Genomic DNA, 25,499 nt, shown 5'->3' with positions numbered 1-25,499 from the left:
ACATAATTCATACTGTCTGCCTTTATTTATTCCCATCGCCACCTCGCCACACATGGAATAACAACCCCCCCCCCCCTCATGTGTGCGAGGTAGCACTAGGAAAAGACCACAAAGGCCACATTCGTTCACACAGTCTCTAGCTGCCATGTAATAATGCACCGAAACCACAGCTCCCTTTCCACATCCAGGCCCCACACAACTTTCCATGGTTTACCCCAGACGCTTCACATGCCCTGGTTCAATCCATTGACAGCACGTCGACCCCGGTATACCAAATCATTCCAATTCACTCTATTCCTTGCACGCCTTTCACCCTCCTGCATGTTCAGGCCCCAATCACTCAAAATCTTTTTCACTCCATCTTTCCACCTCCAATTTGGTCTCCCATTTCTCCTCGTTCCCTCCACCTCCGACACATATATCCTCTTGGTCAATCTTTCCTCACTCATTCTCTCCATGTGACCAAACAATTTCAAAACACCCTCTTCTGCTCTCTCAACCACACTCTTTTTATTTCCACACATCTCTCTTACCCTTACATTACTTACTCGATCAAACCACCTCACACCACATATTGTCCTCAAACATCTCATTTCCAACACATCCATCCTCCTGCGCACAACTCTATCCATAGCCTACGCCTCACAACCATACAACATTGTTGGAACCAATATTCCTTCAAACATACCCATTTTTGCTTTCCAAGATAATGTTCTCGACTTCCACACATTCTTCAAGGCTCCCTGAATTTTTGCCCCCTCCCCCACCCTATGATTCACTTCCGCTTCCATGGTTCCATCTGCAGCCAGATGCACTCCCAGATATCTAAAACACTTCACTTCCTCCAGTTTTTCTCCACTCAAACTTACCTCCCAAATGATTTGACCCTCAACCCTACTGTACCTAATAACCTTGCTCTTATTCACATTTACTCTTAACTTTCTTCTTTCACACACTTTACCAAACTCAGTCACCAGCTTCTGCACTTTCTCACATGAATCAGCCACCAGCGCTGTATCGTTAGCGAACAACAACTGACACTTCTCAAGCTCTCTCATCCACAACAGACTGCATACTTGCCCCTCTTTCCAAAATTCTTGCATTCACCTCACTAACAATCCCATCCATAAACAAATTAAACAGCCATGGAGACATCACACACCCCTGCCACAAACCTACATTCACTGAGAACCATTCACTTTCCTCTCTTCCTACACGTACACATGCCTTACATCCTCAATAAAAACTTTTCACTGCTTCTAACAACTTGCCTCCCACACCATACATTCTTAATGCCTTCCACAGAGCACCTCTATCAACTCTATCATATGCCTTCTGCAGATCCATAAATGCTACATACAAATCCATTTGCTTTTCTAAGTATTTCTCACATACATTCTTCAAAGCAAACACCTGATCGACGCATCCTCTACCACTTCTGAAACCACACTGCTCTTCCCCAATCTGATGCTCTGTACATGCCTTCACCCTCTCAATCAATACCCTCCCATATAATTTCCCAGGAATACTCAACAAACTTATACCTCTGTAATTTGAGCACTCACTCTTATCCCCTTTGCCTTTGTACAATGGCACTATGCAAGCATTCCGCCAATCCTCAGGCACCTCACCATGAGTAATACATACATTAAATAACCTTACCAACCAGTCAACAATACAGTTACCCCCTTTTTTAATAAATTCCACTGCAATACCATCCAAATCCGCTGCCTTGCCGGCTTTCATCTTCCGCAAAGCTTTTACTACCTCTTGTCTGTTTACCAAATCATTTTCCCTAACCCTCTCACTTTGCACACCACCTCGACCAAAACACCCTATATCTGCCACTCTATCATCAAACACATTCAACAAACCTTCAAAATACTCACTCCACCTCCTTCTCACATCACCACTACTTGTTATCATCTCCCCATTAGCCCCTTCACTGAAGTTCCCATTTGCTCCCTTGTCTTTTTTTTTTTTTTTCACTGTCTCCCGCGTTTGCGAGGTAGCGCAAGGAAACAGACGAAAGAAATGGCCCAACCCACCCCCATACACATGTATATACATACGTCCACACACGCAAATATACATACCTACACAGCTTTCCATGGTTTACCCCAGACGCTTCACATGCCCTGATTCAACCCACTGACAGCACGTCAACCCCAGTATACCACATCGATCCAATTCACTCTATTCCTTGCCCTCCTTTCACCCTCCTGCATGTTCAGGCCCCGATCACACAAAATCTTTTTCACTCCATCTTTCCACCTCCAATTTGGTCTCCCACTTCTCCTCGTTCCCTCCACCTCCGACACATATATCCTCTTGGTCAATCTTTCCTCACTCATTCTCTCCATGTGCCCAAACCATTTCAAAACACCCTCTTCTGATCTCTCAACCACAGCTCTTTTTATTTCCACACATCTCTCTTACCCTTACGTTACTTACTCGATCAAACCACCTCACACCACACATTGTCCTCAAACATCTCATTTCCAGCACATCCATCCTCCTGCGCACAACTCTATCCATAGCCTACGCCTCACAACCATACAACATTGTTGGAACCAATATTCCTTCAAACATACCCATTTTTGCTTTCCAAGATAATGTTCTCGACTTCCACACATTCTTCAAGGCTCCCTGAATTTTCGCCCCCTCCCCCACCCTATGATTCACTTCCGCTTCCATGGTTCCATCTGCAGCCAGATGCACTCCCAGATATCTAAAACACTTCACTTCCTCCAGTTTTTCTCCACTCAAACTTACCTCCCAAATGATTTGACCCTCAACCCTACTGTACCTAATAACCTTGCTCTTATTCACATTTACTCTTAACTTTCTTCTTTCACACACTTTACCAAACTCAGTCACCAGCTTCTGCACTTTCTCACATGAATCAGCCACCAGCGCTGTATCGTTAGCGAACAACAACTGACACTTCCCAAGCTCTCTCATCCACAACAGACTGCATACTTGCCCCTCTTTCCAAAATTCTTGCATTCACCTCACTAACAATCCCATCCATAAACAAATTAAACAGCCATGGAGACATCACACACCCCTGCCACAAACCTACATTCACTGAGAACCATTCACTTTCCTCTCTTCCTACACGTACACATGCCTTACATCCTCAATAAAAACTTTTCACTGCTTCTAACAACTTGCCTCCCACACCATACATTCTTAATACCTTCCACAGAGCACCTCTATCAACTCTATCATATGCCTTCTGCAGATCCATAAATGCTACATACAAATCCATTTGCTTTTCTAAGTATTTCTCACATACATTCTTCAAAGCAAACACCTGATCGACGCATCCTCTACCACTTCTGAAACCACACTGCTCTTTCCCAATCTGATGCTCTGTACATGCCTTCACCCTCTCAATCAATACCCTCCCATATAATTTCCCAGGAATACTCAACAAACTTATACCTCTGTAATTTGAGCACTCACTCTTATCCCCTTTGCCTTTGTACAATGGCACTATGCAAGCATTCCGCCAATCCTCAGGCACCTCACCATGAGTAATACATACATTAAACAACCTTACCAACCAGTCAACAATACAGTTACCCCCTTTTTTAATAAATTCCACTGCAATACCATCCAAATCTGCTGCCTTGCCGGCTTTCATCTTCCGCAAAGCTTTTACTACCTCTTGTCTGTTTACCAAATCATTTTCCCTAACCCTCTCACTTTGCACACCACCTCGACCAAAACACCATATATCTGCCACTCTATCATCAAACACATTCAACAAACCTTCAAAATACTCACTCCACCTCCTTCTCACATCACCACTACTTGTTATCATCTCCCCATTTGCCCCTTCACTGAAGTTCCCATTTGCTCCCTTGTCTTTTTTTTTTTTTTTCACTGTCTCCCGCGTTTGCGAGGTAGCGCAAGGAAACAGACGAAAGAAATGGCCCAACCCACCCCCATACACATGTATATACATACGTCCACACACGCAAATATACATACCTACACACCTTTCCATGGTTTACCCCAGACGCTTCACATGCCCTGATTCAACCCACTGACAGCACGTCAACCCCAGTATACCACATCGATCCAATTCACTCTATTCCTTGCCCTCCTTTCACCCTCCTGCATGTTCAGGCCCAAATCACACAAAATCTTTTTCACTCCATCTTTCCACCTCCAATTTGGTCTCCCACTTCTCCTCGTTCCCTCCACCTCCGACACATATATCCTCTTGGTCAATCTTTCCTCACTCATTCTCTCCATGTGCCCAAACCATTTCAAAACACCCTCTTCTGATCTCTCAACCACGCTCTTTTTATTTCCACACATCTCTCTTACCCTTACGTTACTTACTCGATCAAACCACCTCACACCACACATTGTCCTCAAACATCTCATTTCCAGCACATCCATCCTCCTGCACACAACTCTATCCATAGACCACGCCTCGCAACCATACAACATTGTTGGAACCACTATTCCTTCAAACATACCCATTTTTGCTTTCCGAGATAATGTTCTCGACTTCCACACATTCTTCAAGGCTCCCAGGATTTTCGCCCCCTCCCCCATCCTATGATCCACTTCCGCTTCCATTGTTCCATCGGCTGCCAGATCCACTCCCAGATATCTAAAACACTTTACTTCCTCCAGTTTTGCTCCATTCAAACTTACCTCCCAACGGACTTGACCCTCAACCCTACTGTACCTAATAACCTTGCTCTTATTCACATTTACTCTTAACTTTCTTCTTTCACACACTTTACCAAACTCAGTCACCAGCTTCTGCAGTTTCTCACATGAATCAGCCACCAGCGCTGTATCATCAGCGAACAACAACTGACTCACTTCCCAAGCTCTCTCATCCACAACAGACTTCATACTTGCCCCTCTTTCCAAAACTCTTGCATTTACCTCCCTAACAACCCCATCCATAAACAAATTAAACACAACCATGGAGACATCACACACCCCTGCCGCAAACCTACATTCACTGAGAACCTATCACTTTCCTCTCTTCCTACACGTACACATGCCATACATCCTCGATAACAACTTTTCACTGCTTCTAACAACTTGCCTCCCACACCATATATTCTTAATACCTGCCACAGAGCATCTCTATCAACTCTATCATATGCCTTCTCCAGATCCATAAATGCTACATACAAATCCATTTGCTTTTCTAAGTATTTCTCACATACATTCTTCAAAGCAAACACCTGATCCACACATCCTCTACCACTTCTGAAACCACACTGCTCTTCCCCAATCTGATGCTCTGTACATGCCTTCACCCTCTCAATCAATACCCTCCCTTGTCTTACACACTTTATTTACCTCCTTCCAAAACATCTTTTTATTCTCCCTAAAATTTAATGATATTCTCTCACCCCAACTTTCATTTGCCCTCTTTTTCACCTCTTGCACATTTCTCTTGACCTCCTGCTTCTTTCTTTTATACATCTCCCACTCATTTGCATTTTTTCCCTGCATATACCTATATACACATTTACATATTTCAGTGAAAAGTTTTTATCGAGGATGTAAGGCATGTGTACGTGTAGGAAGAGAGGAAAGTGATTGGTTCTCACTGAATGTAGGTTTGCGGCAGGGGTGTGTAATGTCTCCATGGTTGTTTAATTTGTTTATGGATGGGGTTGTTAGGGAGGTGAATGCAAGAGTTTTGGAAAGAGGGGCAAGTATGAAGTCTGTTGGGGATGAGAGAGCTTGGGAAGTGAGTCAGTTGTTGTTCGCTGATGATACAGAGCTGGTGGCTGATTCATGTGAGAAACTGCAGAAGCTGGTGACTGAGTTTGGTAAAGTGTGTGAAAGAAGAAAGTTAAGAGTAAATGTGAATAAGAGCAAGGTTATTAGGTACAGTAGGGTTGAGGGTCAAGTCAATTGGGAGGTGAGTTTGAATGGAGAAAAACTGGAGGAAGTGAAGTGTTTTAGATATCTGGGTGTGGATCTGGCAGCGGATGGAACCATGGAAGCGGAAGTGGATCATAGGGTGGGGGAGGGGGCGAAAATTCTGGGAGCCTTGAAGAATGTGTGGAAGTCGAGAACATTATCTCGGAAAGCAAAAATGGGTATGTTTGAAGGAATAGTGGTTCCAACAATGTTGTATGGTTGCGAGGCGTGGGCTATGGATAGACTTGTGCGCAGGAGGATGGATATGCTGGAAATGAGATGTTTGAGGACAATGTGTGGTGTGAGGTGGTTTGATCGAGTAAGTAACGTAAGGGTAAGAGAGATGTGTGGAAATAAAAAGAGCGTGGTTGAGAGAGCAGAAGAGGGTGTTTTGAAATGGTTTGGGCACATGGAGAGAATGAGTGAGGAAAGATTGACCAAGAGGATATATGTGTCGGAGGTGGAGGGAACGAGGAGAAGAGGGAGACCAAATTGGAGGTGGAAAGATGGAGTGAAAAAGATTTTGTGTGATCGGGGCCTGAACATGCAGGAGGGTGAAAGGAGGGCAAGGAATAGAGTGAATTGGAGCGATGTGGTATACCGGGGTTGACGTGCTGTCAGTGGATTGAATCGGGGCACGTGAAGCGTCTTGGGTAAACCATGGAAAGCTGTGTAGGTATGTATATTTGCATGTGTGGACATATGTATATACATGTGTATGGGGGTGGGTTGGGCCATTTCTTTCGTCTGTTTCCTTGCGCTACCTCGCAAACGCGGGAGACAGTGGCAAAAAAAAAAAAAAAAAAAAAAAAAAAAAAAAAAAAAAAATTCATACCTGCCTGCCTTTCTTCATTCTGTTGCCACCCTGCCACACGTGAAATGACAACTCCCTTACCCCGCATGCGCATGAGGTAGCGCTAGGAAAAGACAACAAAGGCCACATTCATTCGTTCACACTCAAGTCTCTAGCTGTCATGTATAATGCACCCAAACCACAGCTCCCTTTCCACATCCAGGCCCCATAGAACCTTCCATGGTTTACCCCACACGCTTCACATGCCCTGGTTCAATCCATTGACAGCACGTCGACCCCGTTGTACCACATCATTCCAATTCACTCTATTCCTTGCACGCCTTTCACCCTTCTGCATGTTCAGGCCCCGATCACTCAAAATCTTTTTCACTCCATCTTTCCACCTCCAATTTGGTCTCCCACTTCTTTTTCCTCCACCTCTGACACATATATCCTCTTTGTCAATCTTTCCTCACTCATTCTCTCCATGTGACCAAACAATTTCAAAACACCCTCTTCTGCTCTCTCAGCCACACTCTTTTTATTACCACACATCTCTCTTACCCTTTCATTACTTACTCGATCAAACCATTTCACACAACATATTTTCCTCAAATATCTCATTTCCAACACATCCACCCTCCTCTGCACAACTCTATCTATAGCCCACACCTCACAACCATATAACATTATTGGAACCACTATTCTTTCAAACATACCCATTTTTGCTTTCCGAGATAATGTTCTCGCCTTTCACACATTTTTCAATGCTCACAGAACTTTCGCCCCCTCCCCCACCCTGTGACTCACTTCTGCTTCCATGGTTCCATCCGCTGCCAAATCCACTCCCAGATATCTAAAACACCTCACTTCCTCCAGTTTTTCTCCATTCAAATTTACCTCCCAATTGACTTCTCCCTCAATCCTACTGTTCCTAATAACCTTGCTCTTATTCACATTTACTCTCAGCTTTCTTCTTTCATACACTTTACTAAACTCAGTCACCAGCTTCTGCAGTTTCTCACCCGAATCAGTCACCAGCGCTGCATCATCAGCGAACAACTGACTCACTTCCCAAGACCTCTCATCCACAACACGCTGCATTCTTGCCCCTCCATCCAAAACTCTTGCATTCACCTCCCTAACAACCCCATCCATAAACAAATTAAACAACCATGAAGACATGACGCACCCCTGCTGCAAACCTACATTCACTGAGAACCAATCACTTTCCTCTCTTCCTCCTTGTACACATGCCTTACATCCTTGATAAAAACTTTTCACTGCTTCTAACAACTTGCCTTCCACACCATACAGTCTTAATACTTTCCACAGAGCATCTCTATCAACTCTATCATATGCCTTCTCCAAATCCAAAAATGATACATACAAATTCATTTGCTTTTCTAAGTATTTCTCACATACATTCTTCAAAGCGAACACCTGACCACACATCCTCTACCACTTCTGAAACCACATTGATATATGTATATTATGCCAATTTTCAGACACAAAGCTGGACATCTAGTTCAGAATCTTCTATAGATATTACTCTTGATGGAATTAGGAAAGAGGTATTCATAATGCAAATGTCATCTCATGTTTTTAGTAACAAGCACACAACTTTCAAAAAATTACCTGGTACCAAAGAATGTGAAGACACTGTAGAGGTAGTAGTCAAAAAGATGACTAAGGCAAATCATCACATCAAAAGCTATCGGTTGAAGTAACCTCATCATCTGGATATATTTGCCAATAAGTCTTAGGATGGTCAGAGTTGTGTTGGTTACAATTGACATCTGGAAAAAAAAAGAGCAAATTCATCCATCTTACTATCTATCCATAGTCTACCAATACCATAACACATCGAGTGCAGAAAATAATATAATGTAACTGAAAAGGTTCTCTGACCTTGACATAGAACTATCTCCTTAGCAGCAATGAGCTTTCAAAGCATTTCCTACATGGTTCTTTCCTTTTCAGCTATAAATTCACAACATTCATTCACAGCTTTCCCCTTAATGAATTTTATAGTATAAATATGCAATGAGACATAAAGTAAAAAAATGTATATCAGATGTAAATCATGTGTAAATCATAATATACATCTTAAGTTTCATCACCTCAAAGAAATATTAAGAACTAATAAAGTGGGTCCAGATGCAAGCAAAAGAGATAGTACCTGAAATAAAAGAGGTGAGTTACCTTAGTGGCTGTAGCCTTCAAGTTTTTAACCAATTAGACAGTGTCAGTAGTAATCAATTCCTTAAAAAATGCAATGATCAACAGGACTTCATGACAAGAAATTAAGCAAGCTTGATGGTTGTGGACGAATGGAGAAGTTAAGTGATGAAACTGTGAATGCAAAGACTATACAAAAACTTTTAAAAGCTGCATGGCAAAAAGTTCAGATAGGCCATACAAGTGTAAAACTCCTTTTTCTTACCATACATATAAGATTTTATCATACTTGTTTGCTGAGAGAACTTGGGGGAAGTGAAGTATTTCAGATACCTGGGAATGGACATGGCAGCAAATGGAACCATGGAAGCCGAGGTGAGTTATTGGATGGTTGAAGTAGTGAAGGTCCTGGAAACACTGAGGATCATGTGGAAAGAGAGGTCACTAGCTAGGAGGGCAAAAATGAGTGGCTGATGGTATACTAGTCCTGACAAAGTTATATGGATGAGATGCAGAGGCTACAGATGTACAGATGAGAAAGTAAGGAGGGTAACTATGTTGGAAATGAAACATTTGAGAACAGTATGTGGTGTGAGGAGGGTTAACTGAGTAAGTAATGATAGGGTAAGAGTGAGGTTTGGTTATAAGAGTCTGGCTGAAAAAGCTGAAGGTATGCTAAGATGCTTTGGACATATTGAGAGAGTGGGTGATGAGAGGATGATGAAGAGGATATGTCAAAAGTTGAAGGAACAAGAAGAGGGAGACTTAACTGGAGATGAACGGATGGAGTGAATAAAGTTTGAGTGCTCAGGGCCTAAACATGCAATAGGGTGAAAGGCATGCACAGGATAGAGCAAACTGAAGCAATGAGGCATACAGAATAAAATATACTGTCAAAAGATTGAACCAGGGTATATGAACCAACCAATGAAAGCACTGTAGGGCCCAGCTGTGGATAATGTGCTGTGGTTCTGATTTATCATGCATGGCATCTAGTACAGATCAGAGTGAATGAAGCCTTTTCTTCATCTGTTCTTGGCACTAACTTGCTAATATGGGAAAGCGTGAACGAGTATCAACAGAAAAGAAGAGACAAGTTTTGGGGAATAATGGAAATTTTGAATGCAGGAGCTTTGTAGTTAGGTACCTGTTATATAATAAAGCTTTTCCTGTACAGTACTTGTCTGCAACTTCTTTTCTTGAATACCAGGAGCTCTTTAGACAACACCTCAAAAAACCATGCTATCCATTCATACCAAGAAATCTTGGCTCCAATGCACTGCAATATTTCACAATAATACATTTCCCCTACCTCAGTACCATCAATATATATATACATTTATTTATTTATTTATTTATTTATATATTTATTTATTTATATATTTATTTATTTATTTATTTACATAAGTATACTTATGTAAGTAGGAGAGATGGCCAGAGAGCGTTATTGGATTACGTGGTAATTGACAGGCGTGCGAAAGAGAGACTTTTGGATGTTAATGTGCTGAGAGGTGCAACTGGAGGGATGTCTGATCATTATCTTGTGGAGGCAAAGGTGAAGATTTGTATGGGTTTCCAGAAAAGAAGAGTGAATGTTGGGGTGAAGAGGGTGGTGAGAGTAAGTGAGCTTGGGAAGGAGACCTGTGTGAGGAAGTACCAGGAGAGACTGAGTACAGAATGGAAAAAGGTGAGAACAATGGAAGTAAGGGGAGTGGGGGAGGAATGGGATGTATTTAGGGAATCAGTGATGGATTGCGCAAAATATGTTTGTGGCATGAGAAGAGTGGGAGGTGGGTTGATTAGAAAGGGTAGTGAGTGGTGGGATGAAGAAGTAAGAGTATTGGTGAAAGAGAAGAGAGAGGCATTTGGACGATTTTTGCAGGGAAAAAATGCAATTGAGTGGGAGATGTATAAAAGAAAGAGACAGGAGGTCAAGAGAAAGGTGCAAGAGGTGAAAAAAAGGGCAAATGAGAGTTGGGGTGAGAGAGTATCATTAAATTTTAGGGAGAATAAAAAGATGTTCTGGAAGGAGGTAAATAAAGTGCGTAAGACAAGGGAGCAAATGGGAACTTCAGTGAAGGGCGCAAATGGGGAGGTGATAACAAGTAGTGGTGATGTGAGAAGGAGATGGAGTGAGTATTTTGAAGGTTTGTTGAATGTGTTTGATGATAGAGTGGCAGATATAGGGTGTTTTGGTCGAGGTGGTGTGCAAAGTGAGAGGGTTAGGGAAAATGATTTGGTAAACAGAGAAGAGGTAGTGAAAGCTTTGTGGAAGATGAAAGCCGGCAAGGCAGCAGGTTTGGATGGTATTGCAGTGGAATTTATAAAAAAAGGGGGTGACTGTATTGTTGACTGGTTGGTAAGGTTATTTAATGTATGTATGACTCATGGTGAGGTGCCTGAGGATTGGCGGAATGCGTGCATAGTGCCATTGTACAAAGGCAAAGGGGATAAGAGTGAGTGCTCAAATTACAGAGGTATAAGTTTGTTGAGTATTCCTGGTAAATTATATGGGAGGGTATTGATTGAGAGGGTGAAGGCATGTACATAGCATCAGATTGGGGAAGAGCAGTGTGGTTTCAGAAGTGGTAGAGGATGTGTGGATCAGGTGTTTGCTTTGAAGAATGTATGTGAGAAATACTTAGAAAAGCAAATGGATTTGTATGTAGCATTTATGGATCTGGAGAAGGCATATGATAGAGTTGATAGAGATGCTCTGTGGAAGGTATTAAGAATATATGGTGTGGGAGGAAAGTTGTTAGAAGCAGTGAAAAGTTTTTATCGAGGATGTAAGGCATGTGTACGTGTAGGAAGAGAGGAAAGTGATTGGTTCTCAGTGAATGTAGGTTTGCGGCAGGGGTGTGTGATGTCTCCATGGTTGTTTAATTTGTTTATGGATGGGGTTGTTAGGGAGGTGAATGCAAGAGTTTTGGAAAGAGGGGCAAGTATGAAGTCTGTTGTGGATGAGAGAGCTTGGGAAGTGAGTCAGTTGTTGTTCGCTGATGATACAGCGCTGGTGGCTGATTAATGTGAGAAACTGCAGAAGCTGCTGACTGAGTTTGGTAAAGTGTGTGAAAGAAGAAAGTTAAGAGTAAATGTGAATAAGAGCAAGGTTATTAGGTACAGTAGGGTTGAGGGTCAAGTCAATTGGGAGGTGAGTTTGAATGGAGAAAAACTGGAGGAAGTAAAGTGTTTTAGATATCTGGGAGTGGATCTGGAAGCGGATGGAACCATGGAAGCGGATGTGGATCATAGGGTGGGGGAGGGGGCGAAAATCCTGGGAGCCTTGAAGAATGTGTGGAAGTCGAGAACATTATCTCGGAAAGCAAAAATGGGTATGTTTGAAGGAATAGTGGTTCCAACAATGTTGTATGGTTGCGAGGTGTGGGCTATGGATAGAGTTGTGCGCAGGAGGGTGGATGTGCTGGAAATGAGATGTTTGAGGACAATGTGTGGAGTGAGGTGGTTTGATCGAGTAAGTAATGTGAGGGTAAGAGAAATGTGTGGAAATAAAAAGAGCGTGGTTGAGAGAGGGTGTTTTCAAATGGTTTGGGCACATGGAGAGAATGAGTGAGGAAAGATTGACCAAGAGGATATATGTGTCGGAGGTGGAGGGAACGAGGAGAAGTGGGAGACCAAATTGGAGGTGGAAAGATGGAGTGAAAAAGATTTTGTGTGATCGGGGCCTGAACATGCAGGAGGGTGAAAGGAGGGAAAGGAATAGTGGAAAGATGGAGTGAAAAAGATTTTGTGTGATCGGGGCCTGAACATGCAGGAGGGTGAAAGGAGGGCAAGGAATAGAGTGAATTGGATCGATGTGGTATACTGGGGTTGACGTGCTGTCAGTGGATTGAATCAGGGCATGTGAAGCGTCTGGGGTAAACCATGGAAAGTTGTGTGGGGCCTGGATGTGGAAAGGGAGCTGTGGTTTCGGGCATTATTGCATGACAGCTAGAGAATGAGTGTGAACGAATGGGGCCTTTGTTGTCATTTCCTAGTGCTACCTTGCACACATGAGCGGGGAGGGGGATGGTATTCCATGTGTGGCGAGGTGGCGATGGGAGTGAATGGGGGCAGACAGTGTGAACTGTGTGCATGGGTATATATGTGTGTGTCTGTGTGTGTGTATATATGTGTACATTGAGATGTATAGGTATGTATATTTGCGTGTGTGGACGTGTATGTATATACATTGTGTATGGGGGTGGGTTGGGCCATTTCTTTCGTCTGTTTCCTTGCGCTACCTTGCAAACGCGGGAGACAGCGACAAAGCAAAATAAATAAAAATAAAATAAATATATATATATTATTTCTTTCAAACTATTCGCCATTTCCCGCATTAGCGAGGTAGCGTTAAGAACAGACGACTGGGCCTCTGAGGGAACATCCTCACCTTGCCCCCTTCTCTGTTCCTTCTTTTGGAAAATTAAAAAAAAAAACAAGAGGGGAGGATTTCCAACCCCCACTCCTTCCCCTTTTAGTCACTTTCTACGGCACACAGGGAATACGTGGGAGTATTCTTTCTCCCCTATCCCCAGGGATATATATATATATATATATATATATATATATATATATAAAGGGGATGAGTGAGTGCTCAAATTACAGAGGTATAAGTTTGTTGAGTATTCCTGGTAAATTATATGGGAGGGTATTGATTGAGACGGTGAAGGCATGTACAGAGCATCAGATTGGGGAAGAGCAGTGTGGTTTCAGAAGTGGTAGAGGATGTGTGGATCAGGTGTTTGCTTTGAAGAATGTATGTGAGAAATACTTAGAAAAGCAAGTGGATTTGTATGTAGCATTTATGGATCTGGAGAAGGCATATGATAGAGTTGATAGAGATGCTCTTTGGAAGGTATTAAGAATATATGGTGTGGGAGGAAAGTTGTTAGAAGCAGTGAAAAGTTTTTATCGAGGATGTAAGGCATGTGTACGTGTAGGAAGAGAGGAAAGTGATTGGTTCTCAGTGAATGTAGGTTTGCTGCAGGGGTGTGTGATGTCTCCATGGTTGTTTAATTTGTTTATGGATGGGGTTGTTAGGGAGGTAAATGCAAGAGTTTTGGAAAGAGGGGCAAGTATGAAGTCTGTTGGGGATGAGAGAGCTTGGGAAGTGAGTCAGTTGTTGTTCGCTGATGATACAGCGCTGGTGGCTGATTCATGTGAGAAACTGCAGAAGCTGGTGACTGAGTTTGGTAAAGTGTGTGGAAGAAGAAAGTTAAGAGTAAATGTGAATAAGAGCAAGGTTATTAGGTACAGTAGGGTTGAGGGTCAAGTCAATTGGGAGGTGAGTTTGAATGGAGAAAAACTGGAGGAAGTGAAGTGTTTTAGATATCTGGGAGTGGATCTGGCAGCGGATGGAACCATGGAAGCGGAAGTGGATCATAGGGTGGGGGAGGGGGCGAAAATTCTGGGGGCCTTGAAGAATGTGTGGAAGTTGAGAACATTATCTCGGAAAGCAAAAATGGGTATGTTTGAAGGAATAGTGGTTCCAACAATGTTGTATGGTTGCGAGGCGTGGGCTATGGATAGAGTTGTGCGCAGGAGGATGGATGTGCTGGAAATGAGATGTTTGAGGACAATGTGTGGTGTGAGGTGGTTTGATCGAGTGAGTAACGTAAGGGTAAGAGAGATGTGTGGAAATAAAAAGAGCGTGGTTGAGAGATCAGAAGAGGGTGTTTTGAAGTGGTTTGGGCACATGGAGAGAATGAGTGAGGAAAGATTGACCAAGAGGATATATGTGTCGGAGGTGGAGGGAACGAGGAGAAGAGGGAGACCAAATTTTAGGTGGAAAGATGGAGTGAAAAAGATTTTGTGTGATCGGGGCCTGAACATGCAGGAGGGTGAAAGGAGGGCAAGGAATAGAGTAAATTGGAGCGATGTGGTATACCGTGGTTGACGTGCTGTCAGTGGATTGAATCAAGGCATGTGAAGCGTCTGGGGTAAACCATGGAAAGCTGTGTAGGTGTGTATATTTGCGTGTGTGGACGTATGTATATACATGTATATGGGGGGGGGTTGGGCCATTTCTTTTGTCTGTTTCCTTGCGCTACCTCGCAAACGCGGGAGACAGCGACAAAGTATAATAAAATAAAAAAAAAATATATATATATATATATATGGCATGAGAAGAGTGGGAGGTGGTTTGATTAGAAAGGGTAGTGAGTGGTGGGATGAAGAAGTAAGATTATTAGTTAAAGAGAAGAGAGAGGCATTTGGACAATTTTTGCACGGAAAAAATGCAATTGAGTGGGAGTTGTATAAAAGAAAGAGACAGGAGGTCAAGAGAAAGGTGCAAGAGGTGAAAAAGAGGGCAAATGAGAGTTGGGGTGAGAGTGTATCATTAAATTTTAGGGAGAATAAAAAGATGTTCTGGAAGGAGGTAAATAAAGTGCATAAGACAAGGGAGCAAATGGGAACTTCTGTGAAGGGCACTAATGGGGAGGTGATAACAAGTAGTGGTGATGTGAGAAGGAGATGGGGTGAGTATTTTGAAGGTTTGTTGAATGTGTTTGATGATAGAGTGGCAGATATAGGGTGTTTTGGTCGAGGTGGTGTGCAAAGTGAGAGGGTTAGGGAAAATGATTTGGTAAACAGAGAAGAGGTAATAAAAGCTTTGCGGAAGATGAAAGCTGGCAAGGCAGCAGGTTTGGATGGTATTGCAGTGGAATTTATTAAAAAAGGGTGTGACTGTATTATTGACTGGTTGGTAAGGTTATTTAATGTATTTATGACTCATGGTGAGGTGCCTGAGGATTGGCGGAATGCGTGCATAGTGAAATTGTACAAAGGCAAAGGGGATAAGAGTGAGTGCTCAAATTACAGAGGTATAAGTTTGTTGAGTATTCCTGGGAAATTATATGGGAGGGTATTGATTGAGAGGGTGAAGGCATGTACAGAGCATCAGATTGGGGAAGAGCAGTGTGGTTTCAGAAGTGGTAGAGGATGTGTGGATCAGGTGTTTGCTTTGAAGAATGTATGTGAGAAATACTTAGAAAAGCAAATGGATTTGTATGTAGCATTTATGGATGTGGAGAAGGCATATGATAGAGTTGATAGAGATGCTCTGTGGAAGGTATTAAGAATATATGGTGTGGGAGGCAAGTTGTTAGAAGCAGTGAAAAGTTTTTATCGAGGATGTAAGGCATGTGTACGTGTAGGAAGAGAGGAAAGTGATTGGTTCTCAGTGAATGTAGGTTTGTGGCAGGGGTGTGTGATGTCCCCATGGTTGTTTAATTTGTTTATGGATGGGGTTTTGGAAAGAGGGGCAAGTATGAGGTCTGTTGGGGATGAGAGAGCTTGGGAAGTGAGTCAGTTGTTGTTCGCTGATGATACAGCGCTGGTGGCTGATTCATGTGAGAAATTGCAGAAGCTGGTGACTGAGTTTGGTTAAGTGTGTGAAAGAAGAAAGTTAAGAGTAAATGTGAATAAGAGCAAGGTTATTAGGTACAGTAGGGTTGAGGGTCAAGTCAATTGGGAGGTGAGTTTGAATGGTGAAAAACTGGAGGAAGTGAAGTGTTTTAGATATCTGGGAGTGGATCTGTCAGCGGATGGAACCATGGAAGCGGAAGTGGATCATAGGGTGGGGGAGGGGGCGAAAAATTTTTTTTTTTTTTGCTTTGTCACTGTCTCCCGCGTTTGCGAGGTAGCGCAAGGAAACAGACGAAAGAAATGGCCCATCCCACCCCCATACACATGTATATACATACGTCCACACACGCAAATATACATACCTACACAGCTTTCCATGGTTTACCCCAGACGCTTCACATGCCCTGATTCAATCCACTGATAGCACATCAAGCCCGGTATACCACATCGCTCCAATTCATTCTATTCCTTGCCCTCCTTTCACCCTCCTGCATGTTCAGGCCCCGATCACACAAAATCTTTTTCACTCCATCTTTCCACCTCCAATTTGGTCTCCCTCTTCTCCTCGTTCCCTCCACCTCCGACACATATATCCTCTTGGTCAATCTTTCCTCACTCATTCTCTCCATGTGCCCAAACCATTTCAAAACACCCTCTTCTGCTCTCTCAACCACGCTCTTTTTATTTCCACACATCTCTCTTACCCTTACGTTACTTACTCTATCAAACCACCTCACACCACACATTGTCCTCAAACATCTCATTTCCAGCACATCCATCCTCCTGCACACAACTCTATCCATAGCCCATGCCTCGCAACCATACAACATTGTTGGAACCACTATTCCTTCAAACATACCCATTTTTGCTTTCCGAGATAATGTTCTCGACTTCCACACATTCTTCAAGGCTCCCAGAATTTTCGCCCCCTCCCCCACCCTATGATCCACTTCCGCTTCCATGGTTCCATCCGCTGCCAGATCCACTCCCATATATCTAAAACACTTCACTTCCTCCAGTTTTTCTCCATTCAAACTCACCTCCCAATTGAATTGACCCTCAACCCTACTGTACCTAATAACCTTGCTCTTATTCACATTTACTCTTAACTTTCTTCTTTCACACACTTTACCAAACTCAGTCACCAGCTTCTGCAGTTTCTCACATGAATCAGCCACCAGCGCTGTATCATCAGCGAACAACAACTGACTCACTTCCCAAGCTCTCTCATCCCCAACAGACTTCATACTTGCCCCTCTTTCCAAAACTCTTGCATTTACCTCCCTAACAACCCCATCCATAAACAAATTAAACAACCATGGAGACATCACACACCCCTGCCGCAAACCTACATTCACTGAGAACCAATCACTTTCCTCTCTTCCTACACGTACACATGCCTTACATCCTCAATAAAAACTTTTCACTGCTTCTAACAACTTGCCTCCCACACCATATATTCTTAATACCTTCCACAGAGCATCTCTATCAACTCTATCATATGCCTTCTCTAGATCCATAAATGCTACATACAAATCCATTTGCTTTTCTAAGTATTTCTCACATACATTCTTCAAAGCAAACACCTGATCCACACATCCTCTACCACTTCTGAAACCACACTGCTCTTCCCCAATCTGATGCTCTGTACATGCCTTCACCCTCTCAATCAATACCCTCCCATATAATTTCCCAGGAATACTCAACAAACTTATACCTCTGTAATTTGAGCACTCACTCTTATCCCCTTTGCCTTTGTACAATGGCACTATGCACGCATTCCGCCAATCCTCAGGCACCTCACCGTGAGTCATACATACATTAAATAACCTTACCAACCAGTCAACAATACAGTCACCCCCTTTTTAATAAATTCCACTGCAATACCATCCAAACCTGCTGCCTTGCCGGCTTTCATCTTCCGCAAAGCTTTTACTACCTCTTCTCTGTTTACCAAATCATTTTCCCTAACCCTCTCACTTTGCACACCACCTCGACCAAAACACCCTATATCTGCCACTCTATCATCAAACACATTCAACAAACCTTCAAAATACTCACTCCATCTCCTTCTCACATCACCACTACTTGTTATCACCTCCCCATTTGTGCCCTTCACTGAAGTTCCCATTTGCTCCCTTTTCTTACGCACTTTATTTACCTCCTTCCAGAACATCTTTTTATTCTCCCTAAAATTTAAAGATACTCTCTCACCCCAACTCTCATTTGCCCTTTTTTTCACCTCTCGCACCTTTCTCTTGACCTCCTGTCTCTTTCTTTTATACGTCTCCCACTCAACTGCATTTTTTCCCTGCAAAAATCGTCCAAATGCCTCTCTCTTCTCTTTCACTAATACTCTTACTTCTTCATCCCACCACTCACTACCCTTTCTAATCAACCCACCTCCCACTCTTCTCATGCCACAAGCATCTTTTGCGCAATCCATCACTGATTCCCTAAATACATCCCATTCCTCCCCCACTCCCCTTACTTCCATTGTTCTCACCTTTTTCCATTCTGTACTCAGTCTCTCCTGGTATTTCCTCACACAAGTCTCCTTCCCAAGCTCACTTACTCTCACCACCCTCTTCACCCCAACATTCACTCTTTTTTTCTGAAAACCCATACAAATCTTCACCTTAGCCTCCACAAGATAATGATCAGACATCCCTCCAGTTGCACCTCTCAGCACATTAACATCCAAAAGTCTCTCTTTCGTGCGCCTGTCAATTAACACGTAATCCAATAATGCTCTCTGGCCATCTCTCCTACTTACATAAGTATACTTATGTATATCTCGCTTTTTAAACCAGGTATTCCCAATCATCAGTCCTTTTTCAGCACATAAATCTACAAGCTCTTCACCATTTCCATTTACAACACTGAACACCCCATGTATACCAATTATTCCCTCAACTGCCACATTACTCACCTTTGCATTCAAATCACCCATCACTATAACCCGGTCTCGTGCATCAAAACCACTAACACACTCATTCAGCTGCTCCCAAAACACTTGCCTCTCATGATCTTTCTTCTCATGCCCAGGTGCATATGCACCAATAATCACCCATCTCTCTCCATCAACTTTCAGTTTTACCCATATTAATCGAGAATTTACTTTCTTACATTCTATCACGTGCTCCCACAACTCCTGTTTCAGGAGTACTGCTACTCCTTCCCTTGCTCTTGTCCTCTCACTAACCCCTGACTTTACTCCCAAGACATTCCCAAACCACTCTTCCCCTTCACCCTTGAGCTTCGTTTCACTCAGAGCCAAAATATCCAGGTTCCTTTCCTCAAACATACTATCTATCTCTCCTTTTTTTACATCTTGGTTACATCCTCACACATTTAGGCACCCCAATCTGAGCCTTCGAGAGTATGAGCATTCCCCGCATGACTCCTTCTTCTGTTTCCCATTTTAGAAAGTTAAAAAATACAAGGAGGGGAGGATTTCTGGCCCCCCGCTCCCGTCCCCTCAGTCGCTTTCTACGACACGCGAGGAATGCGTGGGAAGTATTCTTTCACCCCTATCCCCTGGGATAATATACATATATATACATACACATACACACACATACACACACACATGCACATACACACACACATACATATATATACATATGAAAAATGTAAGAAACAATTTAGAAAACTGAAACTTCTAGCTTGAAATGAAAAGAAAAAATGAATGTCACATAATGGTTCAACCTCTGGCTATGGAAAAAGGAAATGTTTAATTTATTTACACAAAAGTCAATAGTAGTTCTCATCAATTTAACCACTGTATCAATAAGCTTCAATGTCTAAGCTACATTTTTCCAATTTCACTATTTTCTTGTCAAAGCACCATGTATGAAAAACTATCACTCCAGTAACACAACTATAAACATATATAAATATATATATATATATATATATATATATATATATATATATATATATATATATATATATATATATGGGAGGGTATTGATTGAGAGGGTGAAGGCATGTACAGAGCATCAGATTGGGGAAGAGCAGTGTGGTTTCAGAAGTGGTAGAGGATGTGTGGATCAGGTGTTTGCTTTGAAGAATGTATGTGAGAAATACTTAGAAAAGCAAATGGATTTGTATGTAGCATTTATGGATCTGGAGAAGGCATATGATAGAGTTGATAGAGATGCTCTGTGGGAGGTATTAAGAATATATGGTGTGGGAGGCAAGTTGTTAGAAGCAGTGAAAAGTTTTTATCGAGGATGTAAGGCATGTGTACGTGTAGGAAGAGAGGAAAGTGATTGGTTCTCAGTGAATGTAGGTTTGCGGCAGCGGTGTGTGATGTCTCCATGGTTGTTTAATCTGTTTATGGATGGGGTTGTTAGGGAGGTGAATGCAAGAGTTTTGGAAAGAGGGGCAAGTATGAAGTCTGTTGGGGATGAGAGAGCTTGGGAAGTGAGTCAGTTGTTGTTCGCTGATGATACAGCGCTGGTGGCTGATTCATGTGAGAAGCTGCAGAAGCTGGTGACTGAGTTTGGTAAAGTGTGTGGAAGAAGAAAGTTAAGAGTAAATGTGAATAAGAGCAAGGTTATTAGGTACAGTAGGGTTGAGGGTCAAGTCAATTGGGAGGTGAGTTTGAATGGAGAAAAACTGGAGGAAGTGAAGTGTTTTAGATATCTGGGAGTGGATCTGGCAGCGGATGGAACCATGGAAGCGGAAGTGGATCATAGGGTGGGGGAGGGGGCGAAAATTCTGGGGGCCTTGAAGAATGTGTGGAAGTCGAGAACATTATCTCGGAAAGCAAAAATGGGTATGTTTGAAGGAATAGTGGTTCCAACAATGTTGTATGGTTGTGAGGCGTGGGCTATGGATAGAGTTGTGCGCAGGAGGATGGATGTGCTGGAAATGAGATGTTTGAGGACAATGTGTGGTGTGAGGTGGTTTGATAGAGTAAGTAAAATAAGGGTAAGAGAGATGTGTGGAAATAAAAAGAGCGTGGTTGAGAGAGCAGAAGAGGGTGTTTTGAAATGGTTTGGGCACATGGAGAGAATGAGTGAGGAAAGATTGACCAAGAGGATATATGTGTCGGAGGTGGAGGGAACGAGGAGAAGAGGGAGACCAAATTGGAGGTGGAAAGATGGAGTGAAAAAGATTTTGTGTGATCGGGGCCTGAACATGCAGGAGGGTGAAAGGAGGGCAAGGAATAGAGTGAATTGGGTCGATGTGGTATACCGGGGTTGATGTGCTGTCAGTGGATTGAATCAGGACACATGAAGCGTCTTGGGTAAACCATGGAAAGCTGTGTAGATATGTATATTTGCGTGTGTGGACGTATGTATACACATGTGAATGGGGGTGGGTTGGGCCATTTCTTTCGTCTGTTTCCTTGCGCTACCTCGCAAACGTGGGAGACAGCGACAAAGCAAAAAAAAAAAAAAAAAAAATATATATATATATATATATATATATATATATATATATATATATATATATATATATATATATTTTTTTTTTTTTTTTCATACTATTCGCCATTTCCCGCGATAGCGAGGTAGCGTTAAGAACAGAGGACTGGGCCTTTGAGGGAATATCCTCACCTGGCCCCCTTCTCTGTTCCTTCTTTTGGAAAATTAAAAAAAAACGAGAGGGGAGGATTTCCAGCCCCCCGCTCCCTTCCCTTTTAGTCGCCTTCTACGACACGCAGGGAATACATGGGAAGTATTCTTAATCCCCTATCCCCAGGGATAATATATATATATATACATATATATATAGAAAAGCAAATGGATTTGTATGTAGCATTTATGGATCTGGAGAAGGCATATGATAGAGTTGATAGAGATGCTCTGTGGAAGGTATTAAGAATATATGGTGTGGGAGGCAAGTTGTTAGAAGCAGTGAAAAGTTTTTATCGAGGATGTAAGGCATGTGTACGCATAGGAAGAGAGGAAAGTGATTGGTTCTCAGTGAATGTAGGTTTGCGGCAGGGGTGTGTGATGTCTCCATGGTTGTTTAATTTGTTTATGGATGGGGTTGTTAGGGAGGTAAATGCAAGAGTTTTGGAAAGAGGGGCAAGTATGAAGTCTGTTGGGGATGAGAGAGCTTGGGAAGTGAGTCAGTTGTTGTTCGCTGATGATACAGCGCTGGTGGCTGATTCATGTGAGAAGCTGCAGAAGCTGGTGACTGAGTTTGGTAAAGTGTGTGGAAGAAGAAAGTTAAGAGTAAATGTGAATAAGAGCAAGGTTATTAGGTACAGTAGGGTTGAGGGTCAAGTCAATTGGGAGGTGAGTTTGAATGGAGAAAAACTGGAGGAAGTGAAGTGTTTTAGATATCTGGGAGTGGATCTGGCAGCGGATGGAACCATGGAAGCGGAAGTGGATCTTAGGGTGGGGGAGGGGGCGAAAATTCTGGGGGCCTTGAAGAATGTGTGGAAGTCGAGAACATTATCTCGGAAAGCAAAAATGGGTATGTTTGAAGGAATAGTGGTTCCAACAATGTTGTATGGTTGCGAGGCGTGGGCTATGGATAGAGTTGTGCGCAGGAGGATGGATGTGCTGGAAATGAGATGTTTGAGGACAATGTGTGGTGTGAGGTGGTTTGATCGAGTGAGTAACGTAAGGGTAAGAGAGATGTGTGGAAATAAAAAGAGCGTGGTTGAGAGAGCAGAAGAGGGTGTTTTGAAGTGGTTTGGGCACATGGAGAGGATGAGTGAGGAAAGATTGACCAAGAGGATATATGTGTCGGAGGTGGAGGGAGCAAGGAGAAGAGGGAGACCAAATTGGAGGTGGAAAGATGGAGTGAAAAAGATTTTGTGTGATCGGGGCCTGAACATGCAGGAGGGTGAAAGGAGGGCAAGGAATAGAGTAGATTGGAGCGATGTGGTATACCGGGGTTGACGTGCTGTCAGTGGATTGAATCAAGGCATGTGAAGCGTCTGGGGTAAACCATGGAAAGCTGTGTAGGTATGTATATTTGCGTGTGTGGACGTATGTATATACATGTGTATGGGGGGGGTTGGGCCATTTCTTTCGTCTGTTTCCTTGCGCTACCTCGCAAACGCGGGAGACAGCGACAAAGTATAAAAAAAAAAAAAATATATATATATATATATATATATATATATATATATATATATATATATATATTATCCCTGGGGATAGGGGATTAAGAATACTTCCCACGTATTCCCTGCATGTCGTAGAAGGCGACTAAAAGGGGAGGGAACGGGGGGCTGGAAATCCTCCCCTCTCATTTTTTTTTTAATTTTCCAAAAGAAGGAACAGAGAATTGGGCCAGGTGAGGGTATTCCCTCAAAGGCCCAGTCCTCTGTTCTTAATGCTACCTCGCTAACGCGGGAAATGGCGAATAGTTTAAAAGAAAAGAAAGAAATATATATATATATATATATATATATATATATATATATATATATATATATATATATATATATAAAAGATTCTTTATCCCTGGGGATAGGGAAGAAAGAATGCTTCCCACGTTTTTCCTGCATGTCATAGAAGGCGACTAAAAGGGGAGTGAGCGGGGGGCTGGAAATCCTTCCCTCTCGTTATTTTTCAATTTTCCAAAAGAGGAACAGAGTAGGGGGCTAAGTGAGGATATTCCCTCAAAGGCTCATTCCTCTGTTCTTAACAGTACCTTGCTAATGCGGGAAATGGCAAATAGTATGAAAAAAAAATATTAGATTCATGCAAAAATTACCATTCAAAGTTCTAAATACTACTTCAGTATAATGTACTCATGAGTCACAAAATGAATAAATTTATGTCATCTATTGTGAATTACCATTCATACCTTGCCATGATCTAATTTCCGTCTTGGGTGAGGCTGAGGAGCTTCACCTGTTTGTTCATCAACAAAGTCTCTTTTTAACTCTTCTGGTACTTCATCATCACTATCATCATCACTGAGATTCAATGGTTCACTGGCCTCCCCATTGGCCATTATATCTTCTTCAACTGTCTCTTCAGCTGCTATATCAAATGGGGAGGTCTCTTTATTATACTGGTCAAACACATCCTTCTTTTCCATGCCATTTCCTGTAAAAAATGTATATATATCTGAAAAACCAAATAACATGAATATTTAAGTTTTCAGTTATGGTGATGGTAAGAATTCTACATCTGGGAGTTGGACATCTCTGCTCTTTATCTTACTCTGAGGAAATACAGTTGGTGACCCTAGTTGTGCAATTCTTCCCCACAAAAGGTGTATGTGGTGGCAGATAAAAGCAACTCAGGAATTTCATTTCCATCATATCTGCTACTTTCCAAACTTATTCATTTAGGGACCATGCCTTGCATCCATACAGCAAAAGGACAGGGAAGAGTGTCTGGTAAGAGGATTTGGTGGGCCAAGTTGTTCCCACCCAGAGGGCTGGTATATATAATTGTCCCAAGACCCTGTTCCTAGAGTTCCTGCAGCTCCAGGAAAAGACTGGACTCCTTTGAACTGAGAACTTTTTTGATGACTGTACTCCCTTTTGTCAAAAGACAATGATACAACCACAAGGAAGGTGTTCTCACTTCTCACTTATGGTTCAACTACAATCAGGCAGAATCCAGTAACATATAAAAGGCTCAGATTGGGGTGTCTAAATGTGTGTGGATGTAAACAAGATGAGAAAAAAGGAGATTGGTAGTATGTTTGAGGAAAGAAATCTGGATGTTTTGGCTCTGAGTGAAACGAAGCTCAAGGGTTAAGGGGAAGAGTGGTTTGGGAATGTCTAGGAAGTAAAGTCAGGGGTTGGTGAGAGGACAAGAGCAAAGGAAGGAGTAGCACTACTCCTGAAACAGGAGTTGTGGGAGTATGTGACAGTGGAAGAAAGTAAACTCTACATTGATATGGGTAAAACTGAAAGTGGACAGAGAGAGATGGGTGATTATTGGTGCCTACGCACCTGGTCATGAGAAGAAAGACCATGAGAGGCAAGTGTTATGGGAGCAGCTGAGTGAGTGTGTTAGCAGCTTTGATGCACGAGACATGATTACAGTGATGGGTGATCTGAATGCAAAGGTGAGTAATGTGAAAGTTAAGGGTACAATTGGTGGATATGGGATGTTCAGTGTTGTAAATGGAAATGGTGAAGAGCTTGTGGATTTGTGTGCTGAAAAAGGACTGGTGATTAAGAATACCTGGTTTAAAAGGAGAGATATACATAAGTATAAATATGTAAGTAAGAGAGACGGCCATAGAGTGTTATTGGATTACGTGTTAATTGATAGGTGTATGAAAGAGAGAC

The 25,499-nt window shown here is 42.5% G+C and overlaps 1 protein-coding gene across 1 annotated transcript in view; it reads right to left on the bottom strand.

Annotated features, from left to right (window-relative positions):
* The window catches only part of Vps50 (vacuolar protein sorting 50), a 157,884-nt gene that overhangs the window by 116,819 nt on the left and 15,566 nt on the right, over positions 1-25,499 (bottom strand). Inside the window, exons 2-3 of the mRNA XM_071675939.1 lie at positions 24,053-24,297; positions 8,351-8,511 (exon numbers count right to left, since the gene is read on the bottom strand). Coding sequence (XP_071532040.1) covers positions 8,351-8,511; positions 24,053-24,297 — 406 coding nt within the window. The remainder of the gene's footprint in view (positions 1-8,350; positions 8,512-24,052; positions 24,298-25,499) is intronic.

The sequence above is a fragment of the Panulirus ornatus genome, chromosome 22 (genome assembly GCF_036320965.1).
Source record: "Panulirus ornatus isolate Po-2019 chromosome 22, ASM3632096v1, whole genome shotgun sequence".
In the NCBI taxonomy this organism is placed as follows: Eukaryota; Metazoa; Arthropoda; class Malacostraca; order Decapoda; family Palinuridae; genus Panulirus; species Panulirus ornatus.
Note: the sequence above shows the minus strand (reverse complement) of the source record. Positions and strands in the feature narration are given on the sequence as shown.